This window comes from Leptopilina heterotoma, unplaced genomic scaffold (assembly GCF_015476425.1).
Source record: "Leptopilina heterotoma isolate Lh14 unplaced genomic scaffold, ASM1547642v1 Lhet_114, whole genome shotgun sequence".
Taxonomy (NCBI): Eukaryota; Metazoa; Arthropoda; class Insecta; order Hymenoptera; family Figitidae; genus Leptopilina; species Leptopilina heterotoma.
This window is the reverse complement of record NW_025110833.1, coordinates 1,058,098-1,076,182: the sequence shown is the minus strand read 5'-3', so window position 1 is coordinate 1,076,182 and position 18,085 is coordinate 1,058,098. Positions and strand designations below refer to the sequence as shown.

Here is an 18,085-nt window from a genome sequence, read left to right as displayed (position 1 = left end):
CCTAAATAATTTTCGAGGAGGTTCGAACTACACAATCAGAAAATTTGTATGGAATTACAAATTGAGTGTGAAGTTTTGACGCACTTGAGAATTTATTCCCTCTTTATTGTTTACAGTCCACTTGGAAATTTTGGTTTCATGCCTGTTCAACTGTGAATTTTGCTTCAACGACGTTTGGATATTCTACTGTGCGCATTATATATATGTCCTCAAAGACAGACACGTAGCAGTATATATAGATTATCCGGAACCGGTTCCGGAAATTGGAATATCTAGGATGTTCTAATTTCCGTTGCGGCCATTGGATATCTTCTCATACTAAATACGATGCGGAGTCATTTGCTAATTTCAATAAATTTTAGTTGAGGAATTTTCATTCATTTTTGGTGATGTCCCCGTGTAGAAAAATTTCTTGGCGCTAGCTAGCAGTGCTAGATACATGGTAAATTTACATGCAGTCTAGCGCTGCTAGCTAGCGCCACGAAATTTTTCTACAATTTCGTTAATTTAACCATGGTTAAAGACACCACCGTCCCTACCCTGGCAAAACCCTGACTAAAAACACCACTTACTATTTACTACTTTTTTTACGTTATGCTACTATTCGGGTACTTTTTTCTAGATTTCAACCACTAAAAGCTACTATTTCTTGTTTTTTTTTTAGAATTTCCACTACTTTAAATTCGCTAATACTAGAAATCAAAAAACTATTCTCAAAAATCATAATCAAATTCTTTAAAAAGATTTAATTATTTTCATAAAAACATTAGAAATTTAATTATTTTCAATATCTAGTATTTTCATGAAATTTCGCAAAGGAATTCAATTATTTAAAAAAAAATTGATAAAATTCAATTATTTTCATAAATAATAAAATTTCCACATGAATCAATTATTTTCACAAATAAAGTTTTCCACAAGAATCCAATTATTTAAAATAAAATTTTCATACCTAATATTAATTATATTTAGAAAGAATTAATTATTTAAAACAATTTTTATAAAATTCTTATAAAAAATTCAGTTATTTTAAAAAATAAAAGAAAAATTACACAGAAATTCAATACTTTTTAAAAATTTTATAACATTTTTCGTAATAATTCAATTATTTTCATAAATATTAAAATTCTTCTCACAAATTCAATTATTTTTGAAAATTTTAATAAAATTCTTAGCAAATATTCAATTATTTTTATAAATAATAAAATTCATCGCAGGATTTCAATTATTTTTTATACTATTTTAAATTAATTAATCAAAAAATTCAACTATTTTCACAAATAAAGTTTTCCAAAAGAATTCAATTATTTAAAATAAAATTTTCATAATATTTATTATATTTCAAAAGAATTAATTGTTTAAAACAAAGTTTATAAAATTCTTAGGAAGAATTCAATTATTTTCAAAAATAAAAAAAAATTTCACAGAAATTCAATACTTTTTAATCATTTTTATAAAATTTTTCGTAATATTTCAATTATTTTCATAAATAATAAAATTCTTCTCAAGAATTTAATTATTTTTGAAAAATTTAATAAAATTTTTCGCAAGAATTAAATTATTTTTATAAATAATAAAATTCATCGGAGGATTTCAATTATTTTTAATACAATTTTACAGGAATTGATAAAAAAATGTAATTATTTTTAAAAATTTGATTTCAATTCCTCAAAAAAGTGAAATATTTAAAATAATGTTTTTTTAAATCTTTGGAAGAATTCAATTATTTACAAAAAAAAATATTAGAATTTTCCACAGGAATTCAATTATTTTCAAATATTCCAATAAAATTGTTCGTAAGACATCAATTATTTTAAATATAATTGTAATTAATTTTTTTTTTTGAAATAATTCAATTATTTTAGACTTTAATAAAATTCTTCCCAAATTCAATTATGTTGATAAATAGCAAAATTATTTCCGAAAATTCAATTATTTTGAGGCATTTTAATAAAATTCTTTGCAAAATTCAATTTTTTTCATAAATAACAATCTTTATCAAAAGAATTCAATTTTTTTTAAAAGTGATAAATTTCTTCTTGTAAATTCAATTATTTTAAAAAATTATAATAAAACATTCAATTATTGTCAAAAATGTTAATAGAATTCTTTGTAAAATTTAATTATTTTTAAAAACTTTTCGCAATTCAATGATTTTCAATATCTACTATTTTCATCAAAGTTCCGAACAGAATTCAATTATTTAAAAAAATTTTTTGTAAACATCTTCGTAAGAATTCAATTTTTTTCATGAATAATAAAAATTTCTCATGAATTCAATTATTTAAATTAGAATTTGCATAAAATTAGTCAAAAGAAATCAATTATTAAAATTTTTTTATAAAATTCTTCCCAAGAATTAAATTATTTTTTATAAATATTTAAATTATTTCATGAATAATAAAATTCCTTGCAGGAATTCAATTTATTAGTAGGATAAGAAAGAAGTAAATATTTTTGTTAAAAATTAGGAAAAAGTCAGGAAAATAAAATATAGAATAGAATTTTTGTCAGTTTTGTGAAGTCTCTAAAGCGAGATTTTTTGGTCATCAAATTTAATATTTCGATAGCTATACTTTTTGCTTTCTTATAGAGGAAAGATTGTATTTACTACTTATTTTTAGTTTGAAAAACTACTTTTTGATTTTAAAAATTCAATTATTTTTGAAAGTAATAAAATTCTTATCACAAAATTCAATTATGTTCAAAAATTACAAATAAATCTCGACAAAATCCCAATTATTATCTTTATGAATAAAAAATTCTTCAAATTCAATTATTTTCAAAAATTTTAATAAAATTCTTGTCAAAATTTCAATTATTTTCAAAAATTTTCCTGATTTCAATAATTTTCAATATCTCTACTACTTTAATAAAACTACCCAAAATGAATCAATTATTTTAAAAAATATTGTAATATAAATGTAGGCGAACATTTAATTATTTTCATAAATAATAAAAATTTCACAGAAATTCAATTATTTACAAATTTTTTACAAGTTTTTGTCAATAATTCAATTATTTTCATAAATAATAAAATTCATTGCAGAATTTCAGTTATTTAGAAATTTGGTAATAAAATTCTTTACAAGAATTAAATTTTAAGAAACATTCAATCATATAATTTACTTTTGTATTAAGATAATTGAATTCTCATAGAATTTTCTAATAAAAATTGATTTAAAAATGAAAATTATTAAAAATTTTAGATAATAATTGAATATGAAAATAATTTTGAAGAAGTTACAGTAACAATATTCATATAATATAAAATAATTATTTTATCTGTCGATCATGTTTTATAACAATATTTTTAAAGTTGTTTAATTTCATAAAGGTTTTGATTAGAAATTTTTTGAAAATCTTAAAAAGGAGAATTTGCATAATTTTGATCAGTCAAACGAAATTTGTTATAGAAAAAAGCATATAATAAACAAAATAGGTATATTTTTCATTTGTTAATCATAATATTTTTTAAATTTTCTAATTTCTAATATTATATTTTAGGTTTAAAAATTTATCACTCGGTAAATGCAGACAAAATGAATGAAAGAATACGAAGATTAATTACAGTTAATTCTATCTAAACCCGAACAGAAAATACAGAATATCGCACCAGTTCCAAAAATCCCAACCCTCTCGATATCGGATACAGTTAAAAAAAAAATTTATCTCTAAAAAACAAAGAACAAAGTATCAAATTGTTTTGTACAGAGTTCTGGAACTCTTGATTAAAGGAATCGGTAGTTCTGGCAATTGGGAAGTTAAACAAGGTATAGTTGGAATAGAGAGTCGGCATGCGGGCGGTACATGTATGGTAACCTATATGCAATTATGTTCCTGGGCTATGTGTACAACGTGGCTCACGTACTTGGCAATGAGAGACCGAGAGAGAAAGAGAGAGAGAGAGAGAGAGAGAGAGAGAGAGAGAGAGAAAGGTGCCGAAGGGCACCACGGAATGGTTAAGGGTACGACTGTTTGCAAAGCGGTGTATTATACTGTCAGGCAATGTTGGGGATTAGCAATACATCGGGCTCGTGAACCCGGTGCGCGCATCTGTTCTCTCTCTACAAGCCTTGCATTGCAATTGACGTTGCACCGGGGTCCAGAGAAATTTGCAAATAACGTGGAAAATCCCTCTTCTCTCTCGTTGTTACGATTTGGTATTATGCACTTAAGTACTTTTCGAAATGACGTGTATATCGTGAATTATTAAACATTTTCCCTATACCTACATTCACATGTCATAATTTTACAAATGGAATGATTGATAAGAGTCATTTATTGGGTATTATACTGCCGTAAATTTTATGTTCTATATAGAGGGAGGAAATTGTGCAAATTTGCATTCAGTTCGATTCAATAATATGCTGAACAGTTTTGGAAAATTTAAATATCTTTTACTCACGAGCTGCTTATTATTTTAAAATGTTTCTTCAAATTTTTTATAACAGTATGCTGAACAGTTCTGAAAAATTTAAATCACTTTAAATTTTCTAGAACTGTTTTGTTTATTTTAAATACTTTTAATTTTCGACTGGAACAGTTCTGCAAAATTTAATTTACTTTCAATTATATTTTGATAACAAAAATTTACGAAAACTCTTCTCTAAAATAATTTTTTCTCGAGTTCAATTACAAAATATGCTCAACAAGTTCTGAAAAATTTAAATAAACAGATTTTTTCTCAAGCTACGCATTATTATTCAAAATTTTCTTTTCAAACTTTTCTACAAGAAGATACAGAACAGTTATAAAAATTTTAATTCACTTTAAGTTTTCTAGAACGGTTCTTAATATTTCAAATACTTTTAAATTTCGTCCTAAATATACTTTTAATTATATTTTGATATATCCCCTTAATTTAAAAAATTTTTGGGGTAATTTTACAAAAAATGTTTTGGAAGTAATTTACACCAAGAAAAAATATTAAAAATATAAAAAACATCAATCAAAATTGTTTTTAAATAATTGAATTCTTTTGAGAATTTCTATTAAAATAATTGGTATAGTACAAATTATTGAATTAAGAAAAATTTTTGAAAATAATTGAAATTTTGCAATCAATTTTATTCAAATTTTTGAAAATAATTGAATTACTACGAAGAATTTAACGCCAAATTTTAAAACAATTGATTTTTGCGAAACAGTTTATGCAAATTCTATTTTAAATAATTGAATTAATGTAAAAAAAATTTTTTTTAAATAATTAAAAGTTTGTGTATAGAATTTTTCAAAAACTTTTTTTAATAATTAAATTCTTTCGGAAAATTTTATTAAAATAGTAGAATATTGAAAACCATCAAAGTAAGAAAAATTTTTGAAAATAATTGAAATTTTGCCGCATGATTTTTATTAAAATTTTTTAAAATATTAGCATTCTCGTGAAAGATTATTGCTATGCATTTATAAAGATAATTGAAATGTTGACCATTTTTTTAGAGTTTTTTGAAAATAATTGAATTTCTGCGAAAAATTTAATTAATTTTTAAAATAATTGAATTCTTGTGGTGAATATTGTTATTTATGAAAATAATTGTATTTTGCAATTAATTTTATTAAAATTCCTGAATATAATTGAATTTCGGCGAAGAATATTTTATATTTATAAAGATAATTGAAATATTAACGAGAATTCAACTTAAAACATCAAGGAAATAAATCTCAATTTCAAGAATTTTAATTTTTCAAGGTTTTTAAGGTTTTCAAGGTAGCTGGACATCCTGTGTATATAGATATATAATACTTTTAATACTAAATTATTATCTAAAATTTTAACAGAAATTCATTTTTAAATAATTTTTTATTAGAAAATTCTACGAGAATTTAATTATTGATTTTATGGGGAGAATTTTGTTATTTAACAAGATAATTGAATTCTTATGCAGAATTGCTTAAAAAAATTTTGAAAATAATTGATTTCCTGAGACGAATTAAAAGTTATTTATGAAAATAATTGAATAATTGCAACGAATTTTATTATTTTATTGAATAATTGAATATTTCTTAAACTTGAATTCTTTCGTTGAGTTTCAATAAAATTTTTAAGAATAACTGCATTTTTCGAGAAATTTATTTAAAATTGTATTAAAAATATTTTTAATTTTGTCGAGAAAATAATTGAATTCCTAAATGAAATTTTATTATTTAGAAAAATAATAGAACACTTGCGAAAAAAAGTTAAATTTTATTAAATTCTTTTTAATAATTGAATTCTCGAGAAGAATTTTATAAAAAAATCTTTTTTAATAATTTAATTTCAGTGAAAATTTTTTATTTATAACAATAATTGAAATTTTGCAAAGAATTTTATTTAAATTTTTTTTTAAAATAATTGAATTTCTTCGAAGAATTGTATTAATTTTGAAAATAATTGAATTCTTGTGATGAATGTTGTTATTTATAAAAATAATTGAATTTTGCAGAGCATTTTTTTTAAATTCCTAAAAATTCAGAATTTTCTTATGAATTTCAAAAATTTAATTTTTTCCAGTACTTTTAATAAAAATCCCTCACTTTCCTCTGACTTTTCTGACCAATTCTACTTTCCCTGACTTTTTCCTAAATTCCTTGATTTCCCTGACCTGTGGCAACTCTGTAATAGTTATAAATAAAATGAAAAATATTTTTTACAACTGTTGCTTAACAATTAGCTAAAATATTTATCTTTTTATGAAAATACAAAAATTGATCATCGAAATTAATAAATAAATAAATAATGAATAAAAATAAATAAAAATAAATAAAAATAAATAGAAATAAATTAAAATATATAAAAATAAGTAAATAAAGTAAATAAATAGAAACCCCTACAATAAAAATTTTAAAAACCAATTTTTTTTATCTATTATAGTTTCTAAGTAGTCCATGAAAGTGGACATCTATAAGAGACTACCATCTTCGATATCATCGCTGCTTGTGAAAATTTACATAGAAATTTAATTTTCATTCAGGAGGTTTATATAAATTTAATCTCATCGTAATAATTTAGGCGCATACTGCCATTGAATATTCACATTATCACCTCGGGCTAATGGTTATCCTCAATCCTGTCATCAAATAGATTGTAAACCAAGACAGGTGCAAACACTATAGAGAATGTGGTAAATGCAAAGAGCTTTTTCAACTATATACATAAGTGTCTAGAGATTGCATACATTACGAAAGTCTATATTTATGATTTATCATTTTGTTGACGTTTCAAAATTATAAATGTGACTACGAACAATGAAACTTTTTATTCTTTTTTTCAATTATAGAAAAAAGGTAAAATCAACGGCATTATTTTCAATGACTTTGCAACTGCGTGGAGAATATTTTATCTCTTCATTTTGATATCACTTTTATAATTTCTTCTTTATTGTTTATCTCAATTTAATTTTCTATTTAATTCTGAATATAAATTTTCTACCTCATTGTTATAAATTGGAATAATAATAATATTATAAATATAAATATAATATAAATATAATATAAATATAATATAAATATAATATAGATATAATATTATAATTGTAATAATATAAATATAACATTATAAATATAATATTTCTAAAAAAACGATAAAATTATTTTCAATTTAATTTAATACCATTAAATTTATTAATGGATTCATCTTCTAATTTTGTTAAATCAGAATTTTCAATCTTTAATTTGGTATAAAGGGATAGATGTTTGCTATACAGTTGGAAATGGAATTACGGACCTCATTTGTAGGGAGAGCATGAATGCCAAATAATCGCGTTCATCGAAATTCCTACACGTACTCCGCAATTCGTAAATGCAACGCACAAATTCGATCCCTTTATCAGTGGCTTACGGAAGTCACGTGCTCCTTCACTTTTCTCCAAGAAACTATTTTTATTTATTTATAAACTACATCGCAACTTCATTGTGTCAATTATATTAAAAAAAATTTGTCAATTTCTTCATTTTATTTATTTTTTAACTTAATTTTATTTCTTTCTCTTAAACGTGTCACGGTCTTTATCCCCACCACTGCTTCAATTCTCAAAATATTTTAACTAAAAATTTCACAATATGTTCTTGAAATATCACTGATTATTATTGAACAAAAGTTTCAAACGAATAAAAAAATGGGTTCTATTAAAAAAAAACATAATTATCATACAAGAAATTTTGTAAAATAAAAAGAAAAAATTTCTGTCTCAATTTTCAAAATATTTTACTAAGTCTTTTACAATCTATTCTTAAAAATTAACTGAGTATTAGACAAAAGTTTTAAACGAACTAATAAATAAGGTTATTTGAAAAAATTTGAAAAAGATCGGTATAGAAAGTTTTCTAAAACATAAAAATAAAACATCACTAAATTCCAATTTCTTGAAATTCTCCACGTGACCTGAATTCAGAATTTCCATTTCCTGAGATCAATGAAAATTGTTCCCCTAAAGTATAATGAGTAATGTTTTTTATTTCCCGCAGCTATAGAGGGGGTTAAAATATATCGAAAATTTAAAACTTAATAGCAAAAATCGTACGTGTTTCTATTGCTTACAAGGAAAAAGCTTTTTCTCTCTTGGAGAGAATAATTCTAAATTTGGACTTATGTTATGCAGGGCGTTCAATGTATTCACTAAGGGGTCAGTATGGCTTCGGGAATAGTGCGGAGGGTTAGAGGTGAACCTGAAATGGAGATAAGTTGGATGCTATAACTGACTTGGCTGGCGGTGAGAAAGGAGAGAGAGAGAGAGAGAGAGAGACCACCGCATAAGGCAACAAGCCACGAGAATCACTGAATCGATATTAACTTGCGATAGTTGCTACCTCCCCTTCTATTTATCGCACTAGATAAGGCGCTCGAGTATGCGCCCTCGCTTTTAATACACCTGAGACGTATCATATTTTTCTTTTCACATTTAATTTACAATTTTGATTTTTTATAATCGTTGAAACATTTTTAATTTTGAAAATCTGACTTTAGATTCGTAATCAGCGACCTTAAAACCCCATAGACACCAATTTTTATAAAAACTCCACTAGTTTCTTAAAATTTGTCCGCCATATTGGATCCGCCATTTTGAATTTTGTAAATCTGACTTCAGATTCGTAATCAGAAACCCTACAACCCCCTAGATACTGATTTTCATAAAAAATCAACTGGTTTCTTAAAATTTGTCCGCCATATTGGTTCCACCATTTTGAATTTTGAAAATTTGACTTCAGATTCGTAATTTCGTACTTTCACCAAAACTAAAGTTAATTTTTTGTACGGAATTCAATCTTTATAAAATGCAATAATTCAAAAAATGTCTTACTTGAATAATTTTGATTTTTTTTCCTAAAAGTTGAGAGATTTTAAAATTCATGTGTAAAATTTCGTAGAAAATTAATTGAAATAGAAAAATAATAGAATTAATAAAATTAATAGAAAATTAATTGCCAAAGGAAAAATTTGATTTTAACTATTTTTAAGGGGAGGGTACATCGATATTTTTAATTATATCAAGAAAGTAATTTAAATAATCTACAAAATTATTTTTAAGGTAATTTTTCATGAGGAATTCAATGGTCAAAAAATAAAATAGGTCATAAAATATTTTGATCCTTTTTGAATTTTTATTTTACTGAAAAATTGGTAGATTTTGAAATCTATGCGTCATTTTTTAGAGTATTTTTGCTTTTGAATCCACAAAAAAATTATCCAATAAAAAAATTAATTTTCATAATTTTTGAAGCACTTTTTTGAAAATAAAATTGTGCTTTTAGGTTGAAAATGCTAAAAAAAATACTATTATTATTACATTTTTTTGTTTGAAAATTTATTTCTTTATTATTTTTGTAACTAATTTCAAATCATAATTTTTATATAATATAAAAAATAAAAAATATTTTAAAAATTTAGTAAAATTATGATCTAAAATTAGTTAAGAAAAATAAAAAAATGAATTTTCAAATAAAAAATAAATAATAATAGTATTTTTTAGCATTTTCAGCCTAGAACCAAAGATTTTTTTCAAAAAAATGCTTCAAAAATTATGAAAATCAATTTTTTCATTTAGAAATTTTTTTCTTGATTGAAAAACATATATTATCTACAAAATTACGCATGGATTTCAAAATCCACCAATTTTCAGGTAAAATAAAAATTCCAAAAGAGTTAAAATATTTACTGATCGATTATGACCATTGAATTCCTCACAAAAAATTACTTTAAAAATAAAATTTTGTGGAATATTAAAATTATTTTCTTGATTTTGTTAAAAATATCGATGTACCCTCCCCTTAAAGCATTTTTTAAAAAATGTTATTAGGCTAAAAATGCTTAAAAATACTACTGTTATTTAATATTTTATTTGAAAATATATTTCTTCATTTTTCTATCTAATTTCAGAATATAAATTTTTTATTTTTTACATAAGAAAATTCAGATTACAAATTAGTAAAAAAAAATAAACAGACAGATTTTCAAATGAAAATATTGAATAAAAATAGTTAAGTTAAAGTTAATGTGTTAAGTTTAAGTGAGACTCTGAATGTAAGTGAAGAAAAATTGTGATTTTAGTTTCAATAAAAGTGTAAGTAAAAAAAATAAATTTTACTGTTAGAAAAAGTGGGAGCGAAAGTGTAAGTAAAAAATTATTTTTCGCTCTTCTAAAAATCAAAGTAAGAGTGTAAAGGAAAAAATAAATTTTAGTGTTGCTAAAATTGCGATAGTCATCAGCAAATAAAAAATAAAACAACTCTGCGTAAAACTTAAGAAACAAAAATAGAAAAACATTTTTGCCAGTTGATTCAAAACTAATAAACAAAGTTTATCAAAAAAAAATTGAAAATATTAACCGCGCTTTTATGACGACGGAATTTTTCGGTATCGCAGAATAAAAAAAAATGAGGGATCATTTGTCACATAACACGCGATCAAATGTCAAATCCGTTCTAATCCTGCCTTTCATAAGAGCATCTCTCGTTCTCAGTCACGACAATTCGCGTGGCAGGGATTTTACGGATTTTTAAGCTTTAAATCCCAGACTGAAAGAGAGAGAGAGAGCCTTAATCTATCGCTTAGTGTTTGATGGTTCAGGTTTTGCTTTCTCCGAACTTATGGTTACATAGCTATATAATACGTTAAAATTCACGTGTATGCAATATACAGAAGCCCCATTTTGCTTCTTTTGTTGTTGGAAAAGTAGCTGATAGCTATATATATACAACATTTTTTGTCCTTCTCATGTTCTCGAACCATATTCTATTTTACCTCACCTATATATTTTCTGAGATTCATAAAAATTTTGTCAAAAGTTTAATGAGGTTTTTATTCACATATTTCTAGTAGGGAAATAGTTTCTTATTTTTCTTTTTTTTTAAAATAATATATTATTAGTGGAAGTCTAAATAAGTGGATATGGCTAGCGAGCACGAAGGGATTTGCACTGAATTTATAGGGTAAGGTTCATTTTCACCCTTGGGCAAAAAAAGGCTTTGAATAAAAAAGAAACATTACAGAAAACTATACCGAGACTCACCGAAACGAAGACAATTGTTGAAAACTCCAGGAGAAAAATCCAGTTCACGTTGATTTGGTTGATTTTCACGGGGTGACCAGGCGATGATGTAATTAATCCTTTATCAATGTTTCCTTCGTCAATTAATCCTTGGTTTGCAGGAATTTTTCCTTTTTCCCGAATGACAGGCGAGTTCACATGCAAGAGAAGTCGGCGTTGTCCAGAACATTCTGTAAAACAATTCAAAAAATTATTCTAAAGAAAAATATTTTCGTAAATGGAATGAAAAAAGTAGAGGGTTGCCACGCTTTTGCTCCTTTCAAATTCCCTGACTTTTCCAGGTTAAAAACGGAATTTTAAATAAATATTTAATCATTAATTTTTTTAATAGAAATTAAGATATTCAAAAATTTAAAATTCAATTCAATAATTCAATAATTTCAAATTTAAACCTTTTAAAATTCAATAAATTTTAAGAATATTATTATAAAACATGACCGAGTGATACAATAATTATTTTATATTATAAACGAATATTATTACTGTAACTTCTTCAAAATTATTTTCATCAATTCAATTCAATTATTATTTTTTAGAATTTTTAACTAAAATTTTTCTTAAAATCAATTATTTTTGATAATTTTTTATATAATTGTCAAATCTATTTGTTTACAATTCAATTTTACACGAAATTTCGTTTATTCGAATATTCTTCAATTAATTATATATTAGACAGGGTGTCTAACAATAGGATTGAGAAAATAATTCCCTGACTTTTCCTTGACTTTTTACTAATTTTATTTCTGCTTTCTAATGATCCACAAGTTTTGAACGTTCAAATGAACGAAACACTTTTTATTAGAAATGTTTTTATAATTTATTGTTTGCAATAAAAATTAAAAACTTAAATTTCACACTTAGAAACTTTATATTTCATTTATTTTATATCGACAAAAAATTATTGTAATAAATATTTAAATTAAAGAAGAAAATAAATAAATTTCGTTCATTTGAACGTTCAGAACTTTAGGATCATCTTTCTAGGGACAAAAATATGGTAACTGGCATATTTAACAATAAATTAATATATCTAATGATAGAAACAACCGATTTTTTCTTCTGTTTTATGTCATTTAGCTTCAATATTTTTGGGCTCTACAAAAACACTTTACTTATTTAATAGTCTTCACCCTTTGGTAAAAAATTTGATATTATTAAAAATTATCAAAAATTCGAAAAACCGAATTTCTTAAAATTCAACATTTTCTCTTCTCTTTTATGGCATTTAGCTTCACTATTTTTGAGCTCTTCAAAAACACTTTATTTATTTAATAGTCTTCACACTTTGCTAAAAAATTTGAAATTATTAAAAATTATTAAAAAATCGAAAAACTGAATTTCTTAAAATTCAACATTTTTTCTTCTTTTTTATGGCATTTAACTTCATTATTTTTGGGCTCTTAAAAAACACTTTACTTATTTAATAGTCTCTGTCCTTTGGTAAAAAATCTAAAATTATTTAAAATTATCAAAAATTTGAGAAACCGAATTTCTTAAAATTTAACATTTTTTCTTCTTTCTTATGGCATTTAGCTAAATTATTTTTGGACTTTTCAAAAACACTTTACTTATTTAATAGTCTTCACCCTTTGGCAAAATATATAAAATTATTAAAAATTATCAAAAATTCGAAAAACCGAATTTCTTAAAATTCAACATTTTTTTTTCTCCTTTATGGCATTTAACTTCACTATTTTTTGGCTCTTCAAAAACACTGTACTTATTTAATAGTCTTCACCCTTTGGTAAAAAATTTGAAATTATGAAAAATTATCAAAAATTCGAAATTTGAAAATAATTTAATTCATTGTAAATAATTCAGTTCCTATGATATTTTTATTATTTATGAAAATAATTAAATGTTTTCGTAGAATTTTATCAAAATTTGTTTTAAATAATTGAATTTTTTTGAAAAATTTTATTAAAATAGTCGATATTGAAAATCATTGAATTGAGAAAATTTTTGAAAATAATTGAAATTTTGCTAAGAAATTTATTAAATTTTTTGAAAATAATTGAATTTCGAAGAAAATTGTTATTATTTATAAAGATAATTGAAATTTTGACGAGAATTTTTGTAAATAAAATAAATAATTGGATTTCTTTAATAAATTTTAATAAAATTTTTAAGAATTGTTACATTTTTCGAAGAATTTTATTAAAATTGTATTAAAAGTAATTGAAAGTCTGAGATGAGTTTTATTTTTATAAAAATAATTGAATTCCAAAAAAGAATTTTATAATTTAATTTATGAAAATAATGGAATAATAATTTATGAAAATAATTTGTAAATAATTGAGTTTTTGTGAAATTTTTATTATTTACGAAAATAATTAAATGTTTGCGTAGAATTTTATTAAAATGTTTTTTAAATAATTGAATTCGTTTGTGAAATTTTATTAAAGTAGTAAATATTAAAAATCATTGAATTGAGGAAAGTTTTTGAAAATAATTGCAATTTTGCCAAGAATTTTATTAAAATTTTTGAAAACAATTGAATTTCTGCGAAGAATTTTACTAATTTTGAAAATATATTTAATTGAATTGCTATGCAATCATTTGTAATTGCTTCAAAATTCAATTTTTTTAGTGTTTTTAACTAAAATTCTTCTATAAATTCATTATTTTTAATAATCAATTAAATATATATTAAAAAATGTAACTAATTTCAGAAGAATTTCAGTTTAAAAATTTTTTTTTAAATCAAAGTTTTTTATATTTCTAATTAAATTCATTTAAAATTGAAATTTTACAGAATTTTAAATCAAAATTTTTTGAAGTTCATCTACTTATGAAAATTGTAAACGAAATTCTTTTAATTCCAAAGGCACAAAAGTGTCGACTTCATGAAGCAGACGACAGGGAGTAAAAAACATTCACTTGTTGAACTCGGAAAATAAAATGCTGCACGTTTTTACTCTTGGGCAAAAAAAAACTCGTGCCTCATTTTTACCCATGGGATAAAAGATCCGCCACTTCCCTACTGTTAATTATTAATTCATTTTTGAACTTTATTATTTAAGAGAGAAAAAATGTCTTTTTAATATTTAAGAAATAATAGAAAAATTTTCTCTCAACAATTAATCATATATACATTGAGACAAATATGAAAAACAAAAATTAATTCCCTTCGTGAAAATGTCGCGAGAGAAACATATTTACCAATTTTACACGACTCTGTCAAATTCTGAACATTCCGACTCGAAAGAATAAAGATTCCTTTTTATAAAATATATAAATACACTAGAGTCATTCCATTATATTTCGACTAAAGTCGTTGCCGACTAATTTTAAAAAATTGTAATATTTTGCAGGAATGATTTTAAAGATATTAGGATCACCGAACAAAAAGAATTTTTTAAATATTTTTTATATTTATTGTAAAATAAGCATCTAAAGTATATGAAGTCGTAAAAACTGACACTTTTTCATCTAATAGAAAATATTAAAGAAAACACATAATTTACTATAAAAACGTAAAAAAATTATTAGAATTTATTAAGAATGAATTATTTTATTATTATAAATTGATAGAAACAATTATTAATAAGAAATATTAAATAAAAAATAATTTTAAAGTTTACATGGAAAATAACCTATTTTTGCAAATTTCATTCACTAAATATGAGAAAGAGAAATCATTAAATTGGATAAAACCTTATGAAATATAAAGTACCTGTGATTAACTTTTAGTTTTTCTTATCACTTTCTTCCTGTTTTCTTCACAAATATTAAAAAATAAGCAATTAAAATTGGCACTTTGCTTATTTTCACGATTTTCAAATGTAAATAACTTTTGCCTAGAAAAATGAAAAATTACGAAAATTGGGCAATAATTAATTCATCACTAGATACACTTACTGGAAAAAGATTTTCTTTGGTCCCGAAGCTATTTCTCGAATTAATTAACTTTAAACTTTTTACTATTTTTATCAGGTTAATACATGTGGTTTTTAAAGGACGAAGTTAGCTCTTCTTGTTTAATCTTTTTGAACCAACTTCAGTTTTAAAGAAATCACATGTATTAACCTGATAAAAATAGTAAAAAGTTTAAAGTTAATTAATTCGAGAAATAGCTTCGGGACCAAAGAAAATCTTTTTCCAGTAAGTGTATCTAGTGATGAATTAATTATTGCTTAATTTTCGTAATTTTTCATTTTTCTAGGCAAAAGTTATTTACATTTGAAAATCGTGAAAATAAGCAAAGTGCCAATTTTAATTGCTTATTTTTTAATATTTGTGAAGAAAACAGGAAGAAAGTGATAAGAAAAACTAAAAGTTAATCACAGGTACTTTATATTTCATAAGGTTTTATCCAATTTAATGATTTCTCTTTCTCATATTTAGTGAATGAAATTTGCAAAAATAGGTTATTTTCCATGTAAACTTTAAAATTATTTTTTATTTAATATTTCTTATTAATAATTGTTTCTATCAATTTATAATAATAAAATAATTCATTCTTAATAAATTCTAATAATTTTTTTACGTTTTTATAGTAAATTATGTGTTTTCTTTAATATTTTCTATTAGATGAAAAAGTGTCAGTTTTTACGACTTCATATACTTTAGATGCTTATTTTACAATAAATATAAAAAATATTTAAAAAATTCTTTTTGTTCGGTGATCCTAATATCTTTAAAATCATTCCTGCAAAATATTACAATTTTTTAAAATTAGTCGGCAACGACTTTAGTCGAAATATAATGGAATGACTCACTACTAATTTGTTTTTACGAAAAAAAAATTTGTATTGTTCAAAAAAAAGGAGAAACAGGAGAAACATTATGGGAAATTAATTGTGACTCACCGAAACGAAGACAATCGTTGAAAAATCCAGTCCACGTTGATTTGGTTAATTTCCACGGGGTGACCATCAGGCGACGATGTAATTAATCCTTTATCAATGCTTCCTTTATCGATTAATCCTTGGTTTTGCAGAAATTTTTTCTATCTCAAAAATGACAGCCGAGTTCACGTGCAAGAGCACGTCGTTGTCCAGAGCATTCAGACCTAACCTCCAGGTTTGTTGCGCAAGTGCTGTGTGCAACAGACATTTTTCATCTTCTGCGACTGTTATCACAAAAAAAAGAAAATAGGAATTTACATTTCTGAAAAAGGAGAAACATTAGTGTAAAATATCGTGACTCACCGAGAAGAAAGCAATTGTTGAAAACGTCAGGAGCGTCAGGAGAAAAATCCAATCCACGACTTTGGTTGATTTCCACGGAGTGACCACGTGGCGAGGTAAATAATCTTTGCGATTGCGATTATTTCTTTTGTCCATTAATCCCTATGGTGTTGCACAAATTTTTCCTTTATCATATCACTGATTACAGGCGAGTTGAGAGCATCCGGCGTCGTCCAGTCGGTCGAGTCCATTCTTCGCGCATGTGCAGTGCTCCATCGTCTCCGTACAACAAAATGGCGGATCTCAGTCTTCATGTAGTGACGTCGACATGTGAATAAATCGAATAAATCGTTCAAGTTTTGGTCGAATCTTTGAAAAAAGGGGAAAAAATAGAAACAAAAGAAATTAAAACAGATTTTCCGAGAAGAAAGGAAAAAAACTTCATAATTTCAATCTGCCAAACAAGTAAGTTTTTCATAGGAATAAAAATGAAAAAATGTGATTACCATTTGTAAATTGCAATGTTTCTTATAAAATACCTAATTCTTTTCATAAACAAAGAAAAAACTTTGCATAATTTCTCTTTTTCAATGACAACTTCTACAATATTCCAAGTTTTCATTAATTTTCTGAATTTTTATTTTATGAGTGTTTGTCAGTCTAACCAAAAAACAAAATGAAGTGATAAATAAAAACAATAATAATTTCTTTTATTATAGTAAATTATTACAGTAAAAAAAGAAAAATAATATTAATTTAAAAAATATCTAAGAAAACAAAAGTATAATCACGACTAATTTCAGGTGTGGACACAATCGACAGAATAAAAGAATTACTACGACTTAAAAGACAACAGGAATTTGCATTTCTGAAAAAGGAAAAACATGGAAAATCATTGTGCGACTTACCGAATCGAAGACAATCGTTGAAAACATCAGGAGAAAAATCCAGTCCACGTGTTGGTTGAGTTCCTCGGAGTGACCCGGCAACAAGTAAGTAAAATCCTTGGTTTATCACTAATATTTTCTTTGTCAATTAATCTTTGTTTTAATTAACAATTAAATTAATTTATAAAAAGAAAAATACTACCAATCAGTCACATTCAGTAAATTTGATAATATTTTCCAATATTTTAATGTATTGATAAGCAAAAGTGTGGAAGCAATAATTTTACTCTATTTTATTCCACAAATATTTAATTAAAAGTATTTATCGATTAATCATGATTTTGAATTGAAAATAGTTTGTAATTATTTACTCTTTATTGGAATGTGTATTTCAAAAAATATTTATGTAATATTTTTTAAATTTATAAACAAGAGGCACAGCATAACCTATAAAAATATTCATTAACTTTTTTTTTGAAAAGGAAACTACTTTTACTTAAAAATAGAATTAAATTTTTGAGTGGATATTTTTTAATAATAA

At 23.9% G+C, this 18,085-nt stretch overlaps 1 protein-coding gene and 1 long non-coding RNA gene across 2 annotated transcripts in view; one reads left to right on the top strand and one right to left on the bottom strand.

Moving 5' to 3' along the window:
* LOC122508350 overlaps window positions 1-16,820 on the bottom strand; it is a 55,427-nt gene extending 38,607 nt beyond the window's left edge. The window contains exons 1-3 of the mRNA XM_043621643.1: window positions 16,679-16,820; window positions 16,337-16,599; window positions 11,487-11,695 (exon numbers count right to left, since the gene is read on the bottom strand). Coding sequence (XP_043477578.1) covers window positions 11,487-11,695; window positions 16,337-16,403 — 276 coding nt within the window. The 5' untranslated portion in view covers window positions 16,404-16,599; window positions 16,679-16,820. The remainder of the gene's footprint in view (window positions 1-11,486; window positions 11,696-16,336; window positions 16,600-16,678) is intronic.
* Window positions 16,821-16,980: 160 nt separating this feature from the next.
* Window positions 16,981-18,085, top strand: part of LOC122508381 — a 57,857-nt gene continuing 56,752 nt past the window's right edge. The window contains exons 1-2 of the long non-coding RNA XR_006302228.1: window positions 16,981-17,122; window positions 17,461-17,649. This is a non-coding gene — a long non-coding RNA (uncharacterized LOC122508381). The remainder of the gene's footprint in view (window positions 17,123-17,460; window positions 17,650-18,085) is intronic.